This window comes from Danaus plexippus, chromosome 30, assembly GCF_018135715.1.
Source record: "Danaus plexippus chromosome 30, MEX_DaPlex, whole genome shotgun sequence".
Taxonomy (NCBI): domain Eukaryota; kingdom Metazoa; phylum Arthropoda; class Insecta; order Lepidoptera; family Nymphalidae; genus Danaus; species Danaus plexippus.
This window is the reverse complement of record NC_083557.1, coordinates 154,277-181,368: the sequence shown is the minus strand read 5'-3', so window position 1 is coordinate 181,368 and position 27,092 is coordinate 154,277. Positions and strand designations below refer to the sequence as shown.

Sequence of the window (27,092 nt, the reverse complement as noted above, 5' to 3'; positions counted from 1 at the left end):
ATATTTCGAGTAATTCTTTTTGACACATTAAATACCCATGGCTCCGGTTAACGAAATGTGGATGAAGAAATTGTAAAATATATGTAAAAAAATAATTTAAAAAAATAAAAAAAATTGTATAAAAAATAATTTTAAATCGTAAGTACATATATAATCTTAGTATGTAGTGGTATATAAAACAAAATCTATACAAGGCTTTTGATAACACTATTTTCATTCAATATTACAGAAAGTTAAAAATATATATATTGAAAAATAAAAATGGCAGAACGGAAGAAGTAAGTACTATTATAACAATTAAATATATTTTTTTACATATTGCTAACGATAGTTGAGTACATTATAATTGATTTCTTCAAAAACATTCATAAACTACCTTTTAATGTCTTAAAAGAAGTTATCTACCATATAATTAAAAGATAAAAAAGTTTATATTATCTGTATGGTTTGATTTAGGTATAATATGTAATGTAAAAATATTGTACAAAAAAGAATTCTACTAAAGAGAAGAATATTTGACTTATGAAATATTAATGGTTACATAACTGAAATGTTTTAAAACTTAGAAAAAAATATTATTCAATACGTTGAACATCTTATTCTTGTCAGTTGTTTATGAAAGTAAATGATATAATTATAAAACTTAAAATGAACAACAGATCGCAGGCGGCCGGTGACGCACCAGATAAAAAAGATGGAAAGTCTAAAACAAAAGTCGAAACGCCTCCCGAGCCGGAGGAAATACCAAAGACGGTTTCGCAAATAGCACAAGAGTGAGCTTTATAGATTATTTTGGCTATAGAATAACATTTTTCTACCCTTTAATAAGAAATGGGAGGTCGTAGATACCATTAGTTTTCATTAAATTCTTGATTTGCCGTTTATTGATTCGTTTATTTAAGTCCGAACTGTAATATGTATTTGTCTTTAGTTGTGCCTTTCATCCTTTTAAATATTTTAGCTGACAGTGACGTTTCAATGCATTCAGTGTACTTTTTCCAGGGAAGCGGAATATAGGTCTATGCTCCGTAAGCAAAGGTTTAAGCGTCGGTGGCCCGAGGTCACCAAGGTGAAGATACACACCAGGCCATGGTTTCCCCCACCACCGCCCGAGAGGATGCCAAGGATAGTAAGTATTCGTAGGAAAAAAAGTTGGGAGGGAATAAAATTCTTTTGGAGAAGCTTAAATTCACATATCGTCTGTCCGTGGTCGCGGTTGCTGCAAAGTAACCGAAACTTCGCGATTATGTAGTTTTAACAATAATAAAATATCGCGTAGTAGTCCGAAAATATTAGTACATTTAAATGAACACTCGCGAAGGTTAAGATCTCATCAAGCTTAAGCAAGACAAAAAAAGATTTGAGTGTACTAAAAAAAATTGTGCCCTCTGATTCAATGGTATCAATTATCAAATCTGGTGTTAGGAACTTTAATTTATTTTGTTCCCAAGACTCTGTGGTTGCCGCCAGCCTATAATGCACAAATTCTACCTTGGCTTTCGCAATCCATAACCGTTAGCACGGCAGCTAAGGCGATAGTAATATCTAGAGATCGTCACCTTGTACAACAGAAGCAATTGTTTCACAAATAGTCAAGTTTTTTTACGACATAGTCATAGAATTCCTGGATACTTTTATCGAAAATGTTAGATCGGGGATGGGATTGCCTAGCTCACGGCGTTTATGAGAAAAAGAAGGGTTCTTGCATCAGGGAGAGAAATAATGAAAAGAATGAGTTTGGAAACTAAAATTGAGGATTGTGAGTTGTGACGCAAACAACTGAAAGATGACTGGAGATAAGTTAACTGATATCTTAGACAAGAGAAGGATGGATGTGGTTTGCTTAAAGAGTTGGGCACAATTAAAGTGACTTGTAATTAAAATACGTAATTTAAATACGTGTTCATTACTTGTACTTCAATTATTCATTAAAATATAATGTGGGAATCGTGTTTCCAATGATCGAGGCTTCAAAATACGTTTTAATATTAAAATTCATGTGACCTTCACTAAGCAATAGCGAGTAGGAATGTGAGGCGAGGTCGATGATGATAAGCGACTATTCAAATTGGAAACACTGCCAGGCCAGGCCACTCCATTAGGTTTGACAAACCACAAATTTTCTCTCGTGAAGGCAGGTAAATACTGAGACTAATTCGTGAGGCTATCAAAATGAAACAACATCAAAATTTCAATACAGAAGACGGCTGGAATTTATCTAGCACCTGGGACCACCTCATAAAAATATAAAATACCACGTATGGGTGCACACTGCAAGATATCAAGACACAGTAAGCACATTGTGCGTGCATCCAGGGTGATACGCTAGAAAATTAGGAAATAGTTGACGGTAGATGACAAAAACATGACTAGCTGACAGACACTTTCATCTCGCCTGCCCGCGATCATGGTGGCTGCTAAGGAACCGGAACGTCGGAATTATTTAGTTATAAACTAATAAAAAACGCGTAGAATCTGAAAACACTTATTATTATTATTCATTTACAGTACAAAAGAGAGCTCGGAAACAAGATCTCACAAGTTTTTTTAATTATCATCTGAAATCAATGAAGCCGTTAGCGTCCTGGTAGCACCCTAGTTATAAAAATCGAACTATCGAGCGGGACTCTTGTATGGATCTAGCAATTTCAGTTATCAAAACTCTAAACATTTGGGGACTTCAAACGCCTGAGGATCTAGATATTTTTCATCAGGCGTGAACATTTCGTACCTCTGTCACTGGATGTAATCACGGAGTGCTCATACTGGTGCTACGTAGATCCTTAATCTCTTGTATGCCGGGAAACCTGAGTCGTTAGGGCCGTCAGTCAGTTTGGCAGATGACCCTTATCTTCACAATATTCTAGTATTTAATATTCCATTTTATTAAAATGAAAAATGTTATCAATACATACAAAACAAAAAACTAAAGTTACAATAAGGTAAATGGTTGCGAAAAATTTAGTTGTTTAAATTGGAGCGTATTAATAAAAAATATATATGGAAATAGTTCACGGATAATAAAAAGAATATGTTTGAGATGTAAAATATCATATAACATTTTCAGATGATAGATCTGCCGGAACTGGTGACACGCAAGTGGGTTCCGCCGTACCTCAAGAAGAAACACCGAAAACGGAAGTTGCCAAGGATTCCACCTGAAGAAATAACTCAGCCGCTTTATGAATATGCTAAGCTGAAAAAGGTTATAACACAAAATAGTGTTTTCATAATAAGTAAAGCCTGATCTTGCAATATCCATAATTTTGACTTTAGCAGTGTAGTGCAGTAGTCAATGGACTACATTTTGCTATCTCACCAGATACTACTTCTCCCTAGAAATAGTTGTTTCAGCAGAGTTAGTATTGAATACAGACTGCCATCTTGTTTTCTTATTCTGATTCTATGGATGTACCCATTTTCATTATCTTCCATAAGTCTATAAGAAAATCATATCTATGGACTTACACTACAGATTCTTTATGTCGGAAAAGAAATTCACTTACCATTTAAAGTTCTTTGATTTAGTTTAGTGAATGAAGAATTCTTATTAACGAGGACGAAATTTCCTTTGCAATGCTTTAGTTAGACTCGAAAATATTATTTAAATAACGATTTTAACACACACACTCCAAGTCTTGTGAGAAAATAATGTTGAGGACTAACTTAATATCACCCCAGATCTGGCACAACTTTGGCCAAGTAGACAGGAATAAGATGATGCTGCAAGGCAGCATCGGCTGCAATTCTAAGAAATATTCATCCACTACTTGCGGTGAGAATTAATTCAACTTTGACTTATCTTAAAATATCGTCTAGATATTAATTCTGTCATACGGTCAGGTGCCCAAACCGCCTGCATAGCGGTTGTATGTAGGGCTCTTCTGGAAGAAAAAACGTCCGCTGATCTTGTTAAGCGAGATGTAGATGACTTAATTGAATGCGGTGATAGCTATTACAGACAATGCATGCTGGCTCTTAAATGTTACAAAGGTAAGATTTCATTATAAAATAGTGTGTTGTGGATGGATGTTCTGACGTCACCTTGTTTAGATTTAGATGTTAGCAAAAATGAAACAAATTTTTCAAGCTTTTTCTTGTTTTCTAGGAAAACCCCAGTTGCAGCTGAATCAGCTTCTGACATCTTTTTTCTTCGATGACAATAAATATACGGTCAAAATGGTGGAAACTGATCGGGGCCTGTTGGCCAAACATCCCGACAATATACAGTCTGAACCCGATTTAATGGCGTAAGAATAATTTAGGAATCTACATAATATATATTCGCTTCCGATGATGTTTGATTATTTTTAATCGAAATTTAAATTGTCACAAATTATCACAAGCATTTTTTATACATTTGAAGAAAAATCTGATGTAAATGAAAAGATTTAGATAGCTGTGTTTTTTGTAGTCTGATGGAAAAGCGGGTAGGTACATCCTACATGATGATCTTGACCGCTGGTGATCGCCACTTCCTCATCTGGGGCTACCCTCCAGACCCTGAGTCTGGCAGCCAGGTGAAGACGATATGCTACATCTTTGACCCTCACATGCTGAACGAAGTGGGTCAACCCCATAAGCTGTAAGTGTCAGAGCTGGTAGAATTAATGTATTTTTGAGCGGCACTCTTTTATATACATATGACATCTTCCACATTTGGAAAAGATACTTTTTCAACTACGATAACTGGGCTTGTTACTTTCTTAACAGCACTGTCATATTTGTACTAATATTCAATTTGTCTATTTTCGTATGTTTATCTCTATCTGACAATTCGCATTTTTCGTTTTGATCAAAATGTTATCTAGGTTTGGTGCTGGAGCGTTCTTGAGATACGCGGGAGTGACGTCTTTTGTTCTCGATTTTCTCGCCAATTACGGAGATTTGGATGCGGCGAAACAAGGCACTCCGAAACCAGGTCTTGCTCTGACTAGTATTGAGGTACAATAATATTTACTCTAAGGCACAAGAAATGTATAAATTTAGAAAAAAAACCCTCTAATTATAATCTAGATGATCCGTTTCGCAGTTAAAATATTTTTTTGGAAATTCAATAGCTCTTTTACCGTAGGGGTTAGCCCAAATATGTAGGCCATTATCTGTCTTGTATGATAACATGTATTACATAAAACTGCAGGTAGTCCAAAAGGAACCTTTGATCCGTGAGCCAAATTACGAGTTGGATCTGAAGGCGCTCAAAACTCACTGTGACAGTGAGTGGCAGAGTCTACATACGAACGCACTCATTGAGAAGAAGATGAAAGAGGTAAGTGGAAGATCTCGTGACAAAAGAGAATTAATTTGAAATTAATAAAATTAAATAATTAGTTCGTATAAAAGCAAATGTTTGTTGTTCGGAAGAGTAATTATTATTTTTTCCTTTCTGGACAGTTTACAAGTATATTACATCCTTTATTTCAAAGGTTTCAGTGAGGAAAGGTTTCTTAAGACGATGTTAAAATTTAGGGGAAATATCCTCAATGTTCACTGAGTGCCGTCAGTTTAGCTACGTCGAGGGCTACATCTAGGAAGAAAGTTAGAGATTTTTATCAGAAGATGCCGAAAGAGGTAAATGTGTTTCATATTAACAATCTATTTATATTTTAATCTAAGACACTAAGTTATTATGAATCAGCAAAGTCATTTAGCTTTTTATAGCTAGTTTACTTTGAACAGTAGCCATGGATACGAAATATTAGGATATCTTATTTCTTAAACACACATTTCTTATATTTTACTTTTCCAAGTCCCATTACTTTTTTTAAGTTGGACAGATCATAAACTGCCACAGACTACAACAGACTATAAATCCTATATTTTTGCATTAAATTGTATAAAATCTGAAATTATTCGACGTCTGCTTGTGACTTTTCCAGCCACCCCCTCAGTTGCCTCTCGCCCCGGAGCGTGGTCCCCCCGCACTCACACAGGATCAGATCATGCAAATGAGAGGAGAGAACTTCTTTCTGTACTGTCCCAGATCGGACGGCCATTCATACGGAAGGTTAACAGAAAGTATTTAAAATGTGTCAAGTAGTAGATTTTTCTGTGATATCGACTGACGCAGACAAAAAATGTCTGCGTGCTCGGGAAAATTTTAAAAAGGTCTCTGCAGTGATAATGTTTATGTATTTTAAAGACATTTTGGATATTAAAATAATTTAATCCGATACAGACGTTGCGAAATTTAGAAACGTCTCAGAAAATAAAAAAATTAAACCCGTAGTAGGCCCGCTCTATATGTATTGATGGGTCACCAGGGATGACATGCTGCCTCGGCCCAAGTCGGAGATCGTGCTGCACAGCGCCGTGGAGGTCGCGGACCAGAACTTCCACTCACAGTACCAGCAGTTGGACGTGGGCAAGTGGCTGCTGAGAGGAACACGACACATGGCCAGCTATCGGTGAGAATAACAAGTGACCCATAAATAAATTCGTTAATCAAAACTATGAAATGTTCGGAGCCAATCAGATATGGTTTTCTAAATATTAATTTAATGCCGAAGTCGGTATTGAAAGAAAGATTAGTCTGTCAAAGAAATATACTCTTTTACGAATCTATCGTTAGCTTAATTTTTTGGAAAATACATTTATCATCGAAGGGTATGTGTCTTACTCTCCAGATGGGATGATAATCACTTCAGTACATAGTACATAGTTATTAAAAAACTTATTTTATTGGACAAAGACGAGCTGGTTTTATTTTTTTGTTTTTATGAGCTGGTTTGGATTTTATTGGAAAAGATAATGTATATATCAGTGTTACTTATTCTCGCGAGCTCGGATTTTGATTATCGATATAACACGGTCGTTGTTTAACAGAAAGCACAATTATTCGCTTTATTAAAATCGCAGGTAATATCGCATTGTTGCTTCCCGAAGGACTGACTTAAACCGACCTAGCACTCGTTTATGCACGATAATCCGATCACTGGAACATGCCAAAACATTCTCGTTAATATTTCTACTTGTTTACAGACATTTACAATAGGAATGTTCTAAAACGTATAGCAAATAGTTCGCCCACTCGTCTCGAGATGGCGCGGCAGCTCAATGTCGAGAACATATTATAATATTCGATCGTTCTCTCAGCCGGCGCGACAATATGTATTAAAGTATATTGAAACAGTGACAACGATCTGCAGGTATCAGACGTTCAAGACGTACACCGGTATAGCGTGTTGCGTGTCGGCGCTGGCGATGCTGCGCCGTCTGCGGGCGAGGGCCTGGAACGAGGATGTAGTGGACGAGACACTGGATCTAGGATATAACCTGTACAGGGTGGGTGCTGCTGTATACGGTCAGAAGAGATCACACACGAATACAAATAAAATATACCTACCTTACACAATCACATTTATAAATTTATTATCTACTCAATGTGGCTAATTTCCAAAACCACCTCGTAGACATGGTTTCTCATATATATCAACTGAACGCCTTTCTGGCTTTTGACAAAAAAGGCCTCAAGTATAGCAGCTTTTTACAATCAGCCTAAACCTACAACCTTTCATCGTCTCCGTTGCCTGGACCATGCTGGAGGAACAGCCTTCAGTGTTGAATCCAAACCTACTATCCTAATAAAGAAAATGTAATGGCATTAGCAGTGCTCGGCTAGATCCAGCTGGAGTGCTGTACCTTCTCATCACCATCTTCAGCGGATTTGAAATCATAAAAGAATCTTTTTTTTACCATCCGTCATAGTCCACAGTCCACAAGGCCTATATTATTTCATGACACATACTCGTATGGTAATCGAAGACACTTTAGTGGAAACTAGTTGAATTTTTTTTAATTCTCAAGACAGCTTAGTGAGCAAGATAAATGAAAAACAATGTACTGCAAGTTGCAGGTTCGAGTCCTGCTCCAAGGACGGTTCTTATAGTTTGTTCGTTGTTTGTTTCACATATTTAATTAAATTCCAATCTCGACCATTCTTTTGTTTTGGTGTAGCGAGTGGTGTATGTGTATAATTATTTTAGGAATCCCTAGTGGAGAGAGGAGGTCCTATCAGACGACTGGTTCTTGGAGAACTGAAGGAGAATTTTAGGATAAGGGATAAAGAATACAAGCGTAAGGTAAACTTATGATTATAAGAAACACAGTTAGTCTTTCAGTTAGAGCTAGACAGAGACTTTCCCGCTTCTTTGAATAACAGAGGGAACTCGAAAAGAAATGAATTGTCTTTGAATATTTTGAACACCACGACTACATTTTAATTTTAATGATTGCTGAGACTATGAAAGTCATAATTTGAAGATCAAATTAATATTTTGATTATATTAAACTTCTAACTTTAACACGACCGTATCAAATCGGATCGGATCGGACCAATATTGAAGCCATTTATGTCCAGGAACGTGGTATCGCAGTCTGGGGTAAACTACTTTCCAATAACCCGAAGGTGTTTGATCTCTGTCGAGGTCTAGACAGCTTCTTCAAGGAGTCGGATGCAGGGGTGCTACAGGTATAGCCAGATCACCGTTAGAAATTCTGTCAACTGCTCTGTTCTCTGAAATTTTTCCATAAACATCTTGCATTTAACAGATTCCAGGTGAACTGGAAACAGCGATATGGAATGAGGGGGGGAAATATTACGTGTACCATCCCTGGCCCTGTGACAGATATGGATATAAGGTAGGATTTCAAATTTAAGATAATAGTATTAATTTGTAGGGTGACTAAGATTAAGTAAGTCTACTTAATTATAATGTAATAGAAAATTTAATCATTCCAAATGTGTTGTTGTACTTATCAGATGTCTCTAAAAACCATCTCACGCTGAAATAAGGTCCATTTTACATATAAAAAATGTCCAACAGCATATTTCACATCAGCTTGGTTCATCGAGGTTGTTCTTCCATCCAGGTAGGGCTCCGTGAAGGTGGGAAAGCGACCGTCCTCTACTTCGATCGCGTGTCCCGTCTGTGTGAACATTTCCTCGAGAGCGTGGCTGATCTCAAACGGAAGCCGTTCAGCATAGCCGACGTGTACATCACCGAGACGGGGGACATGCCGGAACCCATCAATAAATTAAAACGTTTGTTTTATCATAGTACTTCGTAGTCCCTATGGTCAGGCCTAAATAAATAGAGAAATAATTATGAGAAACTGCAGAACATTTAGTACTCGTAGTTTCAAAATAATTTGATTGTATTTTAATAAATTTTAGTAATGAAAAGCATCAATAGCTAGATTGCTTCTTGACGTAAACTTAATGTTTTTCTCTCTAGCGGTGGCTCCAAACCGGTGGGTTATCCGAGGTCGTTTCCACGAGGCGGACGAACGGTTCCCGGAGCATCACCGGGGCAAGCAGGCGACACCAGCTTCGATCGCTGCTATAGCCATGGCCCATATAGTGGAGCCGAGTGCTTGGACAGCTGACGATATTGATGAGGTCTGGCCGTCCGCGTCATTATTGATGATGATATATCATATCATGTATCAAAATGACTTTTTCTCTCCCAATAACTACGCTCTAAGGGGAGAAATGTTTTTATTGATATGTTTTCTGAATATAAAATATGTAACAGTCGTTGGTGAGAGGAGACATTCTGTACGAGAGCACTATGGAACACCTGGAGCGTATGGGCATCAATCTGGAGACGCCGCAGGCCGAAGAGCAAGGTGAAGAAGAGGAAAAGGTGGCCAGTGGAACCCTCGCGGCCGCTGATGTGATGAATAAATTCAGGATAACTGATTACGATTGTATTGAAACCGATGTTATGGACAGTCCATTGAGTGGTCAGTTTATTTCTTCCGCTTCTACGAACAGCAATGAGAAATCAATTTGTTAGTTGAACTGATTACAAACGTCTACATCCGCTAGGTGAGCTGAATGCCGTTCCCGGCTCCGGGATTCTGTCCCTCAAGGATTCCATCAACCATATGTTCAAAGAATACTCGCACGGAGTGTTGACAGCTCGCGGTGGCTCCGTCGGAATCTGGAGACACGATGATAGCTACTACTTCTTCGATCCTCATGGCTGTGATGAGAATGGTGATTAGCTGGGTCTTGCTGTAGAGTTAGAAAGAATTTCACATTGTCATCACAGAAAATAAATTAAAATCAAACTAGTTAGTGAGAATCTTTTCAAAGTATCCTGTCCTTAAGTTTGTTCTTTGTGTTCATGTGGGCAAGTTTAAATCGGTCTTAATAATGAATTGTGCTAGTCTATTTCAGCTTATTCTGTAACGCAAGTTGCTTCTTAGTAAGTATACTCGATGTTTTAATTCAGGTAAGTCAGCATAACATGATGGTACGCTAAATATATGTAATACCAGTTCTTATCAGCGTCTTCGGTCACGTAAACCATGTAAACTTCATGTATTCCTCCAAAACCGTACTTTCTTTAAAAGGCTATCCTTCGGACGAGCCGCGCGCTGCTGCTTGCCTAGTGAGGATCAAGGGTACTGCTAAGGATCTAGCGGACGTGATCCTCGGCAACCTACCACCTGGGAACGACGACAGCTTCAATCTTTCGCCAGTGATGGTGGCGGCCAGTAAGCTGAATACTGACCTAGGGGCTCCTGAGACTAAGCTGGAGGTGAGCTTTGACTTTACTTTTCTTGGACTTTATGGCTCTCGTACTAAACAAACCTCTCCATCCGTATATATGCACGGGCAAATATAGATCTTCCTTGTCTATTGAAGGACTAAGGCTCTCGTACAAAAAAGGCCCTATGCATATGCACATGCTACTAAAGAGGGATTTTCCTCGTCTAGTTTTCCCCTAGTGCCGGAAACATCAGATAGAAAAGAGAAATATGCGGATAAATTTTAAAACAATTCTATCTACTTCGCTGAAGTAGTTGACTTATGTTTTTATTTTCAGAGCAAAGCCTTTGAATGGATCTCCAAAGGCACGGCCGCCATAATGATGGGACCCAGGGGAGAGAACACCGCAATTGGGAAAGCGGCGGAGAAAGCCGGCATTGGGGTCAGTATATCACTATTTTGTAGGTGGACCCAAAAAATGTGTGTTTACAGTTTAGTACCTTATTTGGAAAGCGTGAATAACTAGCCGCAGCAGGAATCAAGTCTGTTTAATTGAGTATCTATTACAACACTGAATAATAAAATTATGTGACATAGTATTTATAGTAGGCACAAATGAATAAGAGATACATTTCCAATCCCAATTAGAAATGACTTCTATAAAACAATTTTTATTAATTCAACATTTTATTACGAATAAAAGTAGTCCTAGCTACCAAATTATAACTTGATAAAGAAATTTGTAAATGTGTGGGGTAACAACATTGTTATTACCACATTACTAATTGGGAGAATTTGTAAATTATGCAAGTTACTTTCGACCACTAATTGTCTGTATTGAAAAGAAAAAATCTCAAAAATTAAAAAAAACTCTTAAAAATTAATAGATTATTGTTTACTCCAGTCCGTGCAAAATAGTTTTAATGTTGTCTCAAGCTGTCTTACATTTGTTTTCAACGTCTCCCAGGAGGAGGATATGGCTGGTATTACCATATCGCTTCCGGCTGCGGCCGCCTTCGCTGCCGCCAGTGAGTCGGTACCACCACCTCACATGCACCAGGACCACATGTATAACTTCCTGGGTATGATATCCTTATATGCTAGATCCTTCCCCAGACATTGCTCATAGAATATCCTTTGCTCCTATTCTTTAAGAAGTAAAGTTTTATATCTGATCAGACGAATTTTTTTTTGAGAATTTCATTTACATTCAGACCTGACGATATTTTAATACAACTTTTTAATATAGATCACTGATCACATTAGAAAGGTCTATATTGTCTCAATGTTGTTATTATTTATCAACGTCATTGAAACCTGTCAGACGCCGGAGTGGAGTATTATCTAAACCATGTGAAAAAGACCGGTCGGAAGACTATTGAGCCAGAAGACCTGACGGAGAAGTTTGAGATGGGGGCGAACACCTTCTCCATAGAACTAGAAGAACCTGTACGATTACCGCTGAGATTGCCTGATGAAGCGGCTGGGGTGAGAGTTGGGATATTAACTTGTATTTTAATACACATATCGCTTGTATTTATAATAACTTTATTATAATATGCTAATGATAAAAAGAAGTTTTTTTTGAATAACAATTTTCTTTATAGGAGGGTGGCGAAGAAGAAGGTGGAGATAAGGAAGACACTGGAGAAGAATTGGAGGAAGAAGAAAAAGAGGAACCTATGAAACGTAAATATATAATGATTAAATACATAGTCTTAAAATTTTACCAATGCATTTTTATTTCAATACAAATATTTTACTTTTAGAGATAAAAGATGCGCTGTTTAAGTCATGGAACGATCACACCAAGCCCTCGTCAGTGTATCTACTGGTGGGGGACTATCACAGGATGGGGGTGTGGATGTCGGCAGGAGGGCAGGTGGTGGCCTTCGACCCCGCGCCCACGATGGCCAAAGGAATGTTGACCAGCCAGAGAATTAAGAAAGGTCTTTTTATTTACTTATGTTGATGATATTATGTTTTACCTGTAGAAGTTTTGTCATTCTTGAAAACAACCAAGTGCACATGTATTTTAGTTAAAAAATAGAAACACATTTTTAATGCATATACTAATTTCATTAAGGGTGATTCTAATAATTGTTCCTTAAACTGTGAACTTCTGAGAAATTTAATATAGACCTAACTCAGGCTTTTCATCAAATCGACGCGTAATATTTTGATTACATATCGTTTTATTACTAGGTGACGAGATTCGCCTTCAGCGTATAAAGGACGAGATGGCTGGCGAAGGAGGCGGCGCTGGTGAAGAAGAAGATGAAGAAGCTGGAGGAGGTGATGTAGATGATGATGCTATTGAACAGAATCCATCGCATACATCGCATGTTTAATAAATAACTTTTTGGAAAATAATTGCCAATATTATGAATTTGCTAAATAATTAATTTTTGAAGTGAAACTACTTATGCGACTTCCAATTAGGTTTTGTTAAGTTAAACGTTTTAAACTGAGGGAGAAAGAAAAAAAGAAACCAAATGTAGAAAAAAAACAGAGACTCAGTAGATTCCAAGCACATGAGCATGGTACTGTTGCTATACAGCGAAGTAAACAGTGTGAGCGTCGCGTCGTGAAAGTAGCTGAGACACGTGCTTGCTGTTCTATATTAATTCATTTAAAGTATTCATTAGCTTACACTTTGATTTGATACAAGCATAATTTTATAGGACAGGATTTTATTTTGTTTTTAGGATTTTTTTAGTGGATGAGAATTATTTAAAATTACAAAGTTTTACTTCTTCCTCGCGGACCACTCCAAGCACTTTTTTTTACCCGTAGGCATATAGCTTGTTTTTAATATACTAGATATCCTTTTAAGTGATCATTGTTCTCCATCACCAGAGGGTGAAGAACAGCCAGAACCGGAGCCGGATTTCGTCCCCCCGGAGTCGTGTCCCGCGCTGATGGTGTGCTCCAGCCCGGGAGAGTTTATCGACAGGCTCAGTGAGTATATGGTTACGGTTTATGAGCGCGTTGGAATAAAATGCCATGATTTTTAACAAACAGATAAATTATATATGACAAGTGTAACTCAAATGTAACAATTCGAAATTCAGCATCGTAAGTCTTGGAATTTTTTTATCTACAAATAAGAAGTTTCTGAATTACATTGAATTAATGTTTTTACTCAGTATTATATAGTACATGATATTATATCGGTAGCTGTTCGATCGCTTAATGATACTATTTGTTTCCGGGAGTTGCCGCAAAAAGAAAGAGAAATGCTTTATTCATGTTAAACATAAATAAATATCATGTTGTCATTCCGATCTGAATTTAAATCTGTTTGAAATTATACTGTTTTCCTTTTAAAATAGAATAAATTTATGTTTTATTTGCTTCTATCATTCACAAAAATTATGTAAATAGTATAAAGGATAAATAACAATAATCACTTTTGTTGTTATTATCCTCCAGCTCTCCAAGGTGGTCTAGACAAGAAGCAGTGTCTAGCTCCATACAAGCTGTACCCGGTGAAGGTGATCAACGAACTGACATCAGTCCTTAAAGAGAGGAAACCCGGAGCTGCTAAGGGAACTGATGAAGATGCTGAAGATGAGGAAGGTAAATGATTTAACATTAACCATTAAACAAATATTTTTCTACAATCGAGCAACCATGTAAAAAACAAGGAAACCAGGTAACTTTTTTCCAGACCTTGTTAATAGTTTTGTCATTTTAGAAGGGGATGTTCTCATTGAGCCGCTGGACGACTCAGCCATCGGCACGTACTTCAACAGGATCGGACGAACAGTGGCGTCGGTCCGGGGACGGGTCGCCCAAAACGAGAACTACTTCCTGGACGAGCCCAACAGAGACAACCAGGTGATGTAACGATTTCGAATATAATCGGTTGGCTTTGACGGACAATATTATAAAATATATAGTCTAAAAAAGTATGTCCAGTATGTCAAGAACAGCCAAGGAAATATACAGTTATATTATTATTAGTTATATTTTGGAAGGAGGTAGATCCTAGCTGTGGTCAAGTTACTGATGGTCGAATATGGGCTGGCTCAACCGGGGAAGTACCACCCTCTCGCAGAAGATCGGCGTGAAGTAGTCCTTATTGGCTGCGTTTCGTCCGATGTGTGAGAGAGCCGGTTGCCCTTTCTCTTTTCCCACCCTTTCCTACCCCTTCCCTTTTCCCTCCCTTTTGCCACTTTTTCCTCCCCCTCTTCCCTAATCAAGGGTGGCACCACATCAGCAAAATTATGTTGTGGATGTCCATGGGTGACGGTACTACCTCCATCAGGTATGCCGTCTGCTCGGTTGGCTCCTTTAGCATAAAAAAAAGAATTATTAACACCACACCTTCCGTCATCAGGACGCAGCGAACGCGGTGATGGGCATCGTGGTGGAGCACATAGAGCCTTATATCCACTGGAAGCCACAGTTGTTGGACGCCATCCTGAAGTACGGTGACAGATACTACACCTTGTCTCTACCCGGAGCCAGCAATCCACCAAAACTGAAAGCCAGCGAGTTGCAGAGTCAGTTTCACGTCACCAGCTTTAACGTGAGTTGCTTACTATAGGACTTAACTAAATATTGAGAGTTATACTTTTTGGTGTTGAAAGTATTATGAATTTTATATATTATGACTTCTCATATAATAATCCCGTGGATAATTGTGCGTCGGCCTCCAGCCCAGACATATTTATGTATTCGAGAATAGAGCTTACGGTTCCTATGGTAACCAACGCCCCCAAAGACGAGCTCACTAACGAACTCACCCAAAATAGGTTCAGCGTAGATTTATATGCGATAGTAGTGGGAGCGAGAGGTATAACGGCTAAATCTCTCTACAACCTAACAAAAGACTTGGGCCTGTCCAGAAGTCACATCAATTCATTCTTGGAACCTACTTCGAAGGCAGCCCTAGTAGGTTCATTTCAAATTTGGTTAGGTAGGGAGAGGAGCTTGAATAGTGGAGGTGAGCGTTTAACGCGCGTTAGATAGGGCCTTAAACCTACACCTGGGTCGCAAGTCCCAGGCACTGTTGAAGCTTCTCTCCCTGTAACGCAATGGACCCGGCACACGCACGCTGAATCCATTGAATGCTAAGAGATTTCGTCTCGTCTCCTAATAAGAATAATAAAATCGTGTTTTATAAAGGAAAATGGTAAGACCGGTCAGTGGCGCGTCCCGAAAATATCATTAATAGATAAAGAAAATGTTGTAACCAGGTAAAAGTGGAAGTGGAACAGGATGTGGTGTGCGGAGACATCCGGGCGGCTGGTGGTGGAGGAGCTCTCAGTCTGAACAGAGGACTACAGAAGTTCTTTGAAACTGTATGTTCTGTTATGCAACTGGTAGTCTGGCTATTATTTGTTTTAAAGAGATCTAGACCTGCTCGAATTTAAACTATCCATTGAGACCTCATACTCACGAGAACAACAACCAAATACTGTCGTCGAGTTTGTTATAAAACTGCCTTTTATTCTGTTGTATAAAGTATTTAATTTATATTATAATTTACAAGAATTTCAATTCCAAATATCAGTACAAGTACGGCGTGCTGTGCGCCAAAGAATACTGCGTGGGCATCTGGAAGGGGGCCGATGATAAGTCTATATGTCTGTGGGAACCTCACGCTGTGGGTCCCGGAGGCCTCGCGTCTCCCGGAGGGGCCGCGGCTTTGGTGGTCATGTCGACAACAGACCAAGTGGCTAATGCGTTTAAATCCACGATGGAGAAATTAGCAAGACCAGGCTCCAATAAGTAAGATGACGTCTTGCTTGTTTTTATTTGGTCACTACATATACGTTTCGTATCGTTGGTAATCTTTTCTGAGTATCTTTTATCGAAAACGCCAAAATTGTTACAACTTGTTATATGTTATCAATATTTGAAGTTTACAGACAGCTTTGCCAATTTTAAGATTAATAAAATTTGACAAATATAATGTTATTCGTTTGAAGATTCTGTATATCAGCGGTGAAGGTGTTCTGGGAGCTATCCAAGACTCCTGGCTCCGTGTCACCGCAGGGTGCTGTTCCTGACGAGGGTTACGAGTGGAAGGTGAGATGATAACTTCTCTATATTACCTGAACAAACTAATAGTTCTTTAAATCTCTTGACAATATCAAAGTATATTTTCAGTACTTTGTGATTTTTTAGATGAATTTAAGATCAATACAAAAGTGCCCCTTATTGACAGGTGTTGACGGCTTACGTTGAAACAGCCAGAGGAAGAACAATACTACGAGGGTCGAGACCTCCAGATTTACTCCGGTAAAAAACTTTTCCCCTGTAAAATAACGAAATCATCAATTTCGCCATCTTTTTAAACATCAAGGATGTTCCACTGATGTCTCTGGACATTGTTATGTTCATATATGTGAATACATCTTCACCAAGTACAAAATTATACAAAATCTTTTAATACGAAATATTTTTTATTAATAAGAAATTCACGATATAAAGCAGTCGTTTTTGAACACGGTGATCATCTTGAAGTATAACCACTATTAGGAGCTATTTGTTCTGGACTCTTTGTATGTTCTAGTAGTCCTCCGTCACATACAATAGTAATATCCCAGGTTCACTCGTGACGCGCTGCTCCAGTCAGCGTGCGGCGCTGTCGCTGCTCTGTGTATGTCTCACGTGCGTCGTCCTCATCTCTGGACTCGGGGTACCGTGGACGAGCTGATGGCCATCGCCGGGTCTCTGTTCGCGAGTTCAGTCGCAGCGCTCGGGTATGAGTTCCGTCCAGGGGAGGACGTGCTGTTGCCGCTGCAGGTAAGCCTGATGATAATAAGAGTTTCTTGTCGTGGCTTCACCTGGTGGAGGAAATAATGAAAGCATCCACTCAGTTTCCAGTTAGAATGTTCGCATATTCGTATAGATTTGTGTTTGGTTTAAACTTCCTCAGATGATAGCTCGCTTATAAAGCGTCTGTCTTGGTCAGACTGTTAATTAAGGAATCAAAAGTTCTCTCTTTGGTAACGAGCTCCGAGCTGGTCATTACGAAGGTTTTCGCGTTTTAAGAACGACAATTATACATTTGGCAAAAATAAACGACTCATATGTTACGGTTTCATGGCACCAGGTGGTGAAGAGGTTCGTTCTTGGCGTCAACTACGTGCGCTATGACTTGCAACAGATATATTCTGGAAAATTGGAACAAAAGGAACCGACTGTGATGACCGTGAGGTGAGTCGGCTGTAGCGGTAGCGTGCGTAGACGACATCATAAGCATGGACAAAGAACAATAATTAAAAAGTCATAAAAAAATTGATTGTCAAAGTGTTATGTAAGCATAGCCGTGGAATAGACTTATAGTACTTCAATTAGCACCATTAGTACCAAATGCTAACCCTTTTTTTTTTTTTTTTTTTTGTTGACGGGGGGAAATCTTCGTAAGACTTCCGGCCGCGTGGGGGACGCGACCGGGGCATGTGGGATTCTTACCCACTAAAACCCCCCGATGTCCTCTTCCTGCGCTATCGCGGGGGACGTGGGAACTGTTTAACTACCACGACCCCGCAGCGCTTGCCTCTCCCGGCTTCGTCCGGGCTTGGCTCTGCCCAGTGCGGCGGCTTGGTGACATGCCGCCGCTTGCCACTCCGAGAGCTCCCCGGACATTGGGGAGCTTGCTTCTCGGGCCCTCTTGATGTGAGCGGCGATCCCCCGATCGCCACCCACGGGCTAGGCGTCCAATTCCATGGCAGGCGGGGCGGGAACCGCCCCTCCTCCGCCATTGGCCTTGGGCTTTTTAGTCCGGGCCTTCCTTGGCGCCCTTCTCGATTCGGCTGTCGTGCCGGGGAGAGACGGCCTTGCAACGCAGCCGCTTGCCCCCAGCACGTGTGCCCTCTCTGTTTTGCCGGCAGCCTCGCACACGAAGCAGTTTGGCGCTGCCTCGCACTCAGCCGCCTTGTGACCCGAAGTCCCGCACCGGAAACATCTCCGGCAACGGTCCTCCGGGTGCTGGCACTTCGCCGCCACGTGGCCGGTGTCAAAACAGCGGAAGCAGCGCCTAGGCCTCGCGGCCAGCAGCACCACCCTCGCCGACACCCAGCCGACCATCAGCCGCCCGGAGCTGGTGAGCTTCTTGGCGGCTGCGACCGGGACGCGCATCCATAGGGACGCATCGCCCCGTGGCCCGACCACCAGTTTACCCGCCCGAATGTCCCCGACCGAGCACCCTCCTTCCTTTGCGACCGCTTGGATGACGTCGGCGGTCGCTACGGATTCGTCCAGCCCGGCGATGCGGATCTCCGCACTCCGAACCGGGCGGGCGACTTTCACTACGTCTGAGCGCAGGACGGACCTAAGCCGCTCAGCGAAGGCGTCCGCCTTTTCCTGCGCTCCCTCACCGTCGATGGTGAGGACGCGCGCACCAGTTTCGGCTAATCGGAAACCGAGCCTGGGGATGCCGAGTTCCCCCAGGTCGATTGCCGCCTTAGCCTGCGTCAGCAAGCCGACGTATGTCACCCCCTTCTCCGCGGCGTCCGCTGCTAAGGTGAGCGTGACTGCCGCGGTGGTCGGTGAACGGAGCTTCACCTTCCTCTTCCTCTTTTTCTTCTTCTTCTTCGGGGTGGCTTTAGCTGGAGTAGCCACCCCCTCCTTCTTCTTGTCCGCCGCCTTTTGTGGCCCAACTGTAGTGTGAAGGCCCTCGGCGAAAGAGGCACTTTCAGTAGCCCCTTCTTTCCTCTGCGCCGCCTCTTGAGCGGCCATAGATGGCCGCTTCGATTTTCGCCTCTTGTCGGCTAGCGCAGGCGGTGTCGTTGTGACGGCAGCGGAGCTCGGTATGTCCGCCGCCACATCTGCGTAGGTCGGGCGAGCTGTTGCCTTTTGGGGCTTTGAGCTCTTCCTCTTCGACTTCGATCCCTCAACTGGCGACGAATCGATCCTCTCCGCCGCCAGGGGTGGGCGCAGTCGAGGCACCGGCAGAAGGCGGTTCTCGAGCCCGGCCAGTCGTGCATTCAGAACAGTTCCGAAAGACTCAAGACTACTCCGCGACACCTCCTCTACGAGCTGGCGCATGTCTTTCTCGCCTGGGCGATAGGCCTGTCGGCGCAACTCCTCCATCTCTCGGCGCAGTTCCGCCACCTGTGCGAGGAGTCGCGCATTTTGGGCCTCCAGCCTCGCCATCTCTTCCGACATGGTGCGCCCTCTCATCTCCGAGACGGCCACCCTTATGTTGGCTACCGCCTCTTTTAGGCATCGCGTGAAGGTCCCCTTGAGGTTTTTCGACCTCGTGGCGATCAAGACTATGGCCTCCAACGAGGCCTCTACACCATCTGTCAGAGCAGCGGAGGTCTGGTCTGACGCGTCCTCTTTTCTTATAGGAGCAGGGACGGGGCTTGCGCTCTTTGATTGGCGCCTCTCCTGAGCCCGTCTCACGATCTCAGCCACGTCCTTCTCAGCCTAGAGTCGTAAGGCCTCCTCTTTCGCCTTCTTGTATTCGGCCTGGGCCTTTGCTAGGCCGATGTACTGGCCGGGCATTGGCGGCCGGCTGCGTCCCTTCTTAGGAGTGGGTGCCGCCCCCTTGCTGAGGGCGGGCACCCCGTCGTCATCTGGTTTCCTCTTGCGAGGTTTCTCCGTTCCGGTGTTGGACTCCCCGGACTCCAGTGACATAACACTGTAGACCGAGGAGTCGGAGAGGTCATCATCGCTGTCTCTCTCCCTGTCAAATCCGGTTGGTAGCCGCGTGAGCAGTACGCGTGGTATGCGTGTCGCAGCCCCAAGCCTCACCTCGCGTTCGAGTTGAACGCTAGCGAGGTCCTCCTCATCAGTTTGTAAGTCCGGTCTCGACGCGGTAAGGTGCGCCGAGCCCGGCCTACTCGTCAAAGCCGAATCGTTATGCAGATCAGAATCCGTTAAAACATTGCCAAGTTCGTAGGTTTCCGTAACCTCTCCTCCCATCGCACTGTTGGCACCCCCCGTATACGCGGGCCGATCCCCCGCCGAAGCGGGAGTGTGGGATTCCCCAGCATTAATGCCGGGACCCACCCGGGGACTATTTTTGACAATACGACTTTCCATTTTGTTTTTGACCCTTTGAGGTAGGGCCAGACCTGGTGCCCTTGGGACGAGCCGCCTGCTCGCCATGCATCCCAAGGCCGGGCACCAGAACCAAAGATTAGGGGCCGTATAAGCCCATCCATCACCATTCATCCATCACACATTCACAAGCCTTTCATTCTATGGGCTGTTCCCCCAGCCCGGACCAAGACCCCAAAACGAGGTCAAGATCCCCCTCCCCGTGACTGACTGCACCGGAAAAGCCGGTGGGCGATGGGGTCGTCACGTCCCGACGCCGAAACCAAATGCTAACCCTGAGCCATTGGTGGGGATCGGAAATGGGTTTTTCCATATATTCAGTCTGGAGTAAACCGCTAACTTAAAGACACTTCTTTAGGATGTATGTACTTAATTGAGTCTTAATTGTAACCAGAATATAGTTGTATCAGTAAAACTTAAGTTTCTTGTGCCCTCCGCTGTCACCAACGTAATAAAAGTAAAAATATATATCTTTTATAGTAATAAACACTTTTTTGTTTATTGCTTAGATGTGCTCTCGAGCGTTTCTTCGAGTCCCACACCCACGGTGTCCTTTGGTCAGTGCCACACGCGGTGGCTGTGTGGAGGGTCGCGGGCGCTCCGCCTTTCTACATGATGGAGCCCCATGCTTGTGGCCCCACGGGTCTGCGTGTTGACGCTCAGGTAGGATATTAATAATTTCCCCTGTTTTTTAGAATAGTAATATCAATTAGATTATTTTTACAAGCCCTTTCTAATAAATTGAATATTTTTATATAATATTCGTTGTAGGACGATGGTGCTGCCTGCGTATTAACTTTCACATCAGCGAAGCTTATGGCCTTTGCGTGAGTTAATTTATTTACATTATTTTTTTGGTCCTTCACCACTAAAAAGTAACTCAACATTTGATAAATATTTCAAACATTTGTCGATAGCATAAACTTTCTATATGCACTCGACAGTTATCACACTTAATCTTCAGTACGAGTTCGACTTGGGTCTCATTTCAAATATAGATAGCTTCAAAACATTTATTCTCATCCCTTTCAAGTATATAATTGTCTCCTCCCAGCTATCTCCAGAACATTCCGGTGACCGAACGCCCCAGGCACGACTTCCAACTGTATGCGATGTCTGTGACGGTGCAGCCTATAAAGAAGCTGGGAGGTGTGGAGCCGCCGCTGGTGCGAGCGCCCCCAGGAATAAAACTGGTACCCGCTACGAGCAAGGTGAGTTGTGAGAGTGAGGAGACTGAGAATGAATTGACATCATTTTGGTTTAAATTTTCTTTACTTTGATACTCCTAGTGAATATGGAATTTCTTGTTCAACGTCTTGGTGATTTGTCTTGAGTCGTGACTTCACAGGATGAATTTATAATTTAACGTCTGTGATGACTTGATCAGACACGTCTTGGTCCTCTTCGTTTTGGATTTGAGTGAACACTTTCTTTAAGTCAACCCTATTTTTTTCCTACCGATCGCTTGTGATAGTCCCTGGTTATAAATATGTCCATATTTTGGAAATTTTCGACCCACCTCCACACATCCACAGGCTTCCTGTCACAGCTTTGTGCATTCTGAAGAGACATGCTTCAATATGTCTCAAGACAAGTGTCAAAGTTATAATAGATGTGACATCATCTACAACAAATATATAGTAGACAAGGAAGTCTAACAAAATCTCTTCTCTTCAGTAGTTGCGGTCTAGGAAATATCGTTGTTATCCTCGACAATTGAAAGTTACCCTTTTGTAAAATAACCAGTTTATAATGTAAAGATTATTGACAGGTGGGTATAGACGGCAGCAAGAGAAGAGCCGCGGAGGGAGACCGGAAACACCCGCCGGGGAGCGCGACTTGTATCGACGCCCAAAGGGCCTCGGAGAAGAGAGACAAGGAGGAGGGGAAACTTAAAGGTAGGGCCAGCTGGTTATGATAAAATAAAAGTATTGATCAACGTACAGTGGAGTTAATTGTCATCCAATCAATTATTTATTAATTATTAGGTTAAAAGACATCTTAAGATGAATCTCTACTAATATTATAAATGCGAAAGTAACACTGTCTCTGTCTGTCTGTCTGTGTGTTTCTCTGCTAAGTTTCCACGCCTAAACCACGGAATCGAATTTATTCAATTTTGGTATAGAGATAGACGGAACCCTAGAGAAGGACATAGACTGCCTTTTATGGCTGAAGATTTTTTTTTATTTTTATTCCTAAGGCGATCCCAATCTTGATACCAATTCTGATCCTGATCGCGAAAATACAAGGATGGAACCATGAAGTACGGTTCGGGTTCAGGTCCACGCGGACGGAGTCGACGGCAAAAGCTAGTTTGATATTAAAAAAAACCACTTCATATATCCATGATAGAAAGTGAACAGATTGTGAATTGTGTTCGGAAAACTTCGTGACAGAACTTAATCTGTTAAAAATATTCAATTTATTTGAAAGGGCTTATAAAAATAATGTAATGGATATTACTATTCTAAAAATAAGGAATATTATTAATATCCTACCTGAGCGTCAACACGCAGACCCGTGGGTCCACAAGCATGGGGCTCCATCATGTAGAAAGGCGGAGCGCCCGCGACCCTCCACACAGCCACCGCGTGCGGCACTGACCAAAGGACACCGTGGGTGTGGGACTCGAAGAAACGCTCGAGAGCACATCTAAGCAATAACCAAAAAAGTGTTTACTACTATAAAAGATATATATTTTTACTTTTATAACGCTTGGTGACAGCGGAGGGTACAAGAAACCTTAATGTCCCCTTTGAAAACAATTTTACGTTTCTTATTTTGGCTAATGAATGACAACCATTTAGAAAAAATAATAATTTGACAACCGTCATGTCATGTCACAGAAATAGAAAAGTGATGTAGAGAAATAAAAACAGGATTTTTGCATTGATAAATATGATGGGGTCGACGAGCACCTACAAGAGAGGTTGGTAAAAGACTTAAGAGGAGTGAAAGCCATGGCTCAGTGTGTGAAAAATTTTTGTAACCTGGAGGTGTCACAGGTTCAAAGCAATCTTGTTGAGGCGCAAGTCACTTTTATTCTAATAATATATCTCAATACTATTATTGTATAAGTCACAGTATAGACACGAAGTATAATACAAAAAGTTGGTGTTGTTCCTGTAATTTTTTTCATTTCTATTACAATAGTCATAGTAAAAGTTTTCGACATTTTAAATGTGTTTTTATTTCACGACATTAGCAAACAGACGTGCAGTCCGCTTGATGAGAATTGTTAATGGTTATTAATAGCAGAGACGTCAATTCCGCTTTGCCACCACACACCCCTTCACACCTCTCTTGGAGAACCCCACGCAGCAATTCGTTGGGAAAGCGTCTGCAGGGTTTTTGTTGTATAGCGCCAGCATCCTCGGTATGTTGTTTCTCTGATATGGCACCGTACCCATCTATGGGGAGCTAAGCTGTGAGGAATAAAACCCTACTGATGGCGAACTCTCGACAAATATCCCTTTGCGAGATGATTATTTCAGGCATATAGTATTCATACCACTGGCTGGTGGGAGGTCTGGGTGCTACCGTCATCGCCTAAGGTCATGTTTGAGGCAAAGAGGGTGTCCAGTACATCCGCCCGGATACAAACATGATTTAAAAATTTAATTTAAAAATTACTATCGGCTCTCTGTAGTGACGAATGAACAATATATCTTTCGGTGTCCTGAAGCGAACACAAGGCGCTATTACACCAGAGAGGTAGCTTGCCAGTCGTAAACGAATTCAGCTAAACTGGGTTTGATGGAAGTCTCATGATGATTTATGTAGAAATGAAGCCCCGTAACATACTTTTCCTTGTTTTTTTTAATTTGTCATGTTTGTAATTACGGAGAAAACAGTTGTTGGGAAACACTGTTCGCCCCGCTGCAAGTTCTCCTGATTCTCATATACTGCGTTTACATGTGCCTGCGGTCTTCTGTTAGGCAGAGACGCTTCCCCTGTCGAGCTACTCTCCAACTCGAGCGAGATGAATCCCGCTAAGAATTACCTTCTTATAAAAAAGACACTAACACTAAATAATAAAAAGTAATTCTCCACGGATGTTCTTAATGAAACGTGAATAGTTAAGTTGACAGCGAAGATGACAATTTCTACACGCCTACAAAGACAAAGTTTGATCATGCACATCTTTATGAATTTTTTACTGTAGACGTTATTCGGTCTTGTCTTTTTTCCCCATATAACTTTAAAACCATTTGGTAACCTTAGTAACATCCATGTATGTAAGATGTTTTTTGTCCTAAATGATTGTGCAGACTCGAACATAGCGTCTGTGCTGTTGCTCGTTAAGCTGCTTATACAAGTCTATTGCTTACCAAGCATGCGCGTTGCATGTTGCGTATATAGTACAGAAATGTTAAGTTCAATGTTCTGATTGTTTTATGACAAACACAGAAGTAACTTGATAATAATATCACACCAGGTCAGCGTAACACGAGCGGGTGGTTGGTCCTCAACGACGGCACTCAGTTCCTCTCCGCCCAGCACTCGATGTGCTGCCGCAAGTTCCCTTACGCCTCGCGAGGACACCAGGTACGATACACTAATCCGAGGCTTGAAAAGGCCTCAAATTTCATTGTTTTTTTTTTAGGATCTTTCAGAATTTTTTGATAGCGATGCTAATTTTATATTGTTCTATTGTTGTTAGCTTAAATAATATTCCCTTCAATTATGAAATCTAGGCAACGATTTTATTCTCGCAACAAAGTCGCCAATAATAATAATAAACTAAAAATTGCTTTATGTCGTGCAGCGTGAGTTGAGTCATAGCAACCTCATTTTAAATAGGATGTCTTTATGATCGTTTTTACTGAAGTGAATTTAGATTTTTTAGAGGTTTATACAAACTTCGTCGGCCTATTTTGTTATAATCTGCAGAGTATGTCCATTACGGCAAAGCTGAAAATTATATAAATACATTAATATAATTCTCTGTCAAGGCACTGGCGTGTGCTGTGATGTCTGTGGCCATGTCTCGTGTGGAGGATGTGTGCCGTTGGTGCTCGTCGACCTTAGACCAGATCCTGGAGGCTGGAGATCAGCTTTACCAGGACAGCTACCTGCACTTTAAACCACATGGGCCTATACTTAACATCGAACAGGTTTTGTTTCAAATGATCTTCTGTACGATGATTAGCTTAACAGGAGACAGAATTCTTAAAGACATGATATTTGTAATTAGGTACTTCGCAAGTTCTATACGCCTGGTAACTGTGTGTGTCGGGTCGTGGTGTACCAGCCGAGGCAAAAGGGGGTGGTGGACACCGACCTGGTGACGCAGGTAGGGGGAGACTCTAGACGTTGCGATGATGAATGACGATGAGATGTTTTGACGTGAGTTCTGTTGTATATGACGTGACTGTTCCAGCTGACGGAGTTCTTCCGCGAGGAGAAGTGTGGAGTCCTGGTTGCGGGTAAGGGAGACTTCGCCGTAGGACTATTCAGAACACCCAGAGGTTAGAATGTTATTTCACGACTTATTTTAAAGAGTTCTTTAAATATGTTATTATATGTCTGTGTCCGTCTTCAGGTTTCTACATGTTCGACGCCAGTGACCGTGATCGTTACGGCCGAGCGGTCGCTCCGCCCTGTCGGGGCAGAGCCCGGGCCTGCTTCTCCCAGTACCCTAATGTCAGTATAAAGGAACTGAGAAAGTGACAGTTATTTTGACATGGAACTTCATCATCAAACGCGAAATGTTGTCATTGTAGGAATGTTTTTCGAGTTTTTTCTCTCAATTTTAAAACGGCTGTATCGTTTTATATGAAGCTTTGCATTCATTTACCGTAAAGATGGAATACAAAGAGCATTTTGTTCTATAGATGTGGTTTTTTTATTTTTCAATGGTTTAAATTTAACTTAAAAAAGACGGATGAAGCTTCTAAAGATTATTATATTTGATTTGCTTGTCAATAAACATTTTCAGGTTTTGAGTTTGGCGGAGAAACTGGGTTCAAATATACCACCGGTGATGGTCACGACACAGGATGACAATGAGAAAACTGAGGGCGACACAGCGAATGTTGAAAATGAAGAGAAAGAGGTATTCCCCGGGTTACTCTTTAATGATTGATAATGACATAGACAGCCATTATAATACATACAGATATAAAGAAGTTCCGTAAAAGTGTTCTAAATATTAAGAGCTGGCGTTTCGGTTTTAACATTAGTAAAGATGGAAACATATATTTTATTACTTTTCATAATTTTTGATACTCCTCGCTCACGCGTAAGAATTTTTATGTGAAATTAATTTATTTTTAATATAATGTTGAACAGGTTAAGTTTGAAGAACCGGCAGGGTTCATGATCTTCGGCATGGAGGTCACCAGCCTGCGAAGACTCAACCGACACGAAAAGTGAAGGAAAATCATTATTAATACTAACGCCATCTGTTGTCGAAACTATACACTGAGGTGGTGCCATCTAGTCGCTAGAGTTGTGAATTATTATCAAAATAGTAACCTCCGTTATTTTTGGTGCCAAATTGTCGTGTCTTGTAAGCCACATTTCGTTTATTTGGAACATTAAAAAAAATTGAATA

At 41.3% G+C, this 27,092-nt stretch overlaps 1 protein-coding gene across 1 annotated transcript; it reads left to right on the top strand.

The window, feature by feature from the left end:
• Positions 1-21: 21 nt before the first annotated feature.
• Positions 22-27,092, top strand: LOC116776672 (uncharacterized). Its single transcript, XM_061525615.1, has 50 exons — positions 22-138; positions 230-278; positions 660-773; positions 1,003-1,129; positions 3,068-3,205; positions 3,682-3,775; positions 3,844-3,993; positions 4,109-4,250; positions 4,415-4,585; positions 4,812-4,944; positions 5,141-5,269; positions 5,470-5,571; positions 5,880-6,007; positions 6,264-6,407; positions 7,149-7,284; positions 7,986-8,081; positions 8,360-8,470; positions 8,551-8,640; positions 8,872-9,043; positions 9,237-9,400; positions 9,537-9,747; positions 9,833-10,003; positions 10,363-10,550; positions 10,839-10,943; positions 11,469-11,583; positions 11,826-11,989; positions 12,109-12,190; positions 12,271-12,450; positions 12,707-12,796; positions 13,361-13,462; positions 13,937-14,083; positions 14,202-14,344; positions 14,847-15,038; positions 15,709-15,813; positions 16,026-16,243; positions 16,444-16,543; positions 16,683-16,756; positions 17,065-17,263; positions 17,574-17,677; positions 21,040-21,193; positions 21,302-21,357; positions 21,585-21,741; positions 22,302-22,428; positions 24,972-25,081; positions 25,489-25,650; positions 25,731-25,829; positions 25,917-26,004; positions 26,079-26,179; positions 26,475-26,591; positions 26,828-27,092. The coding sequence occupies exons 2-50, from the start codon at positions 262-264 to the stop codon at positions 26,909-26,911; spliced, it is 6,303 nt and encodes a 2,100-aa protein (XP_061381599.1). The 5' UTR covers positions 22-138; positions 230-261; the 3' UTR covers positions 26,912-27,092.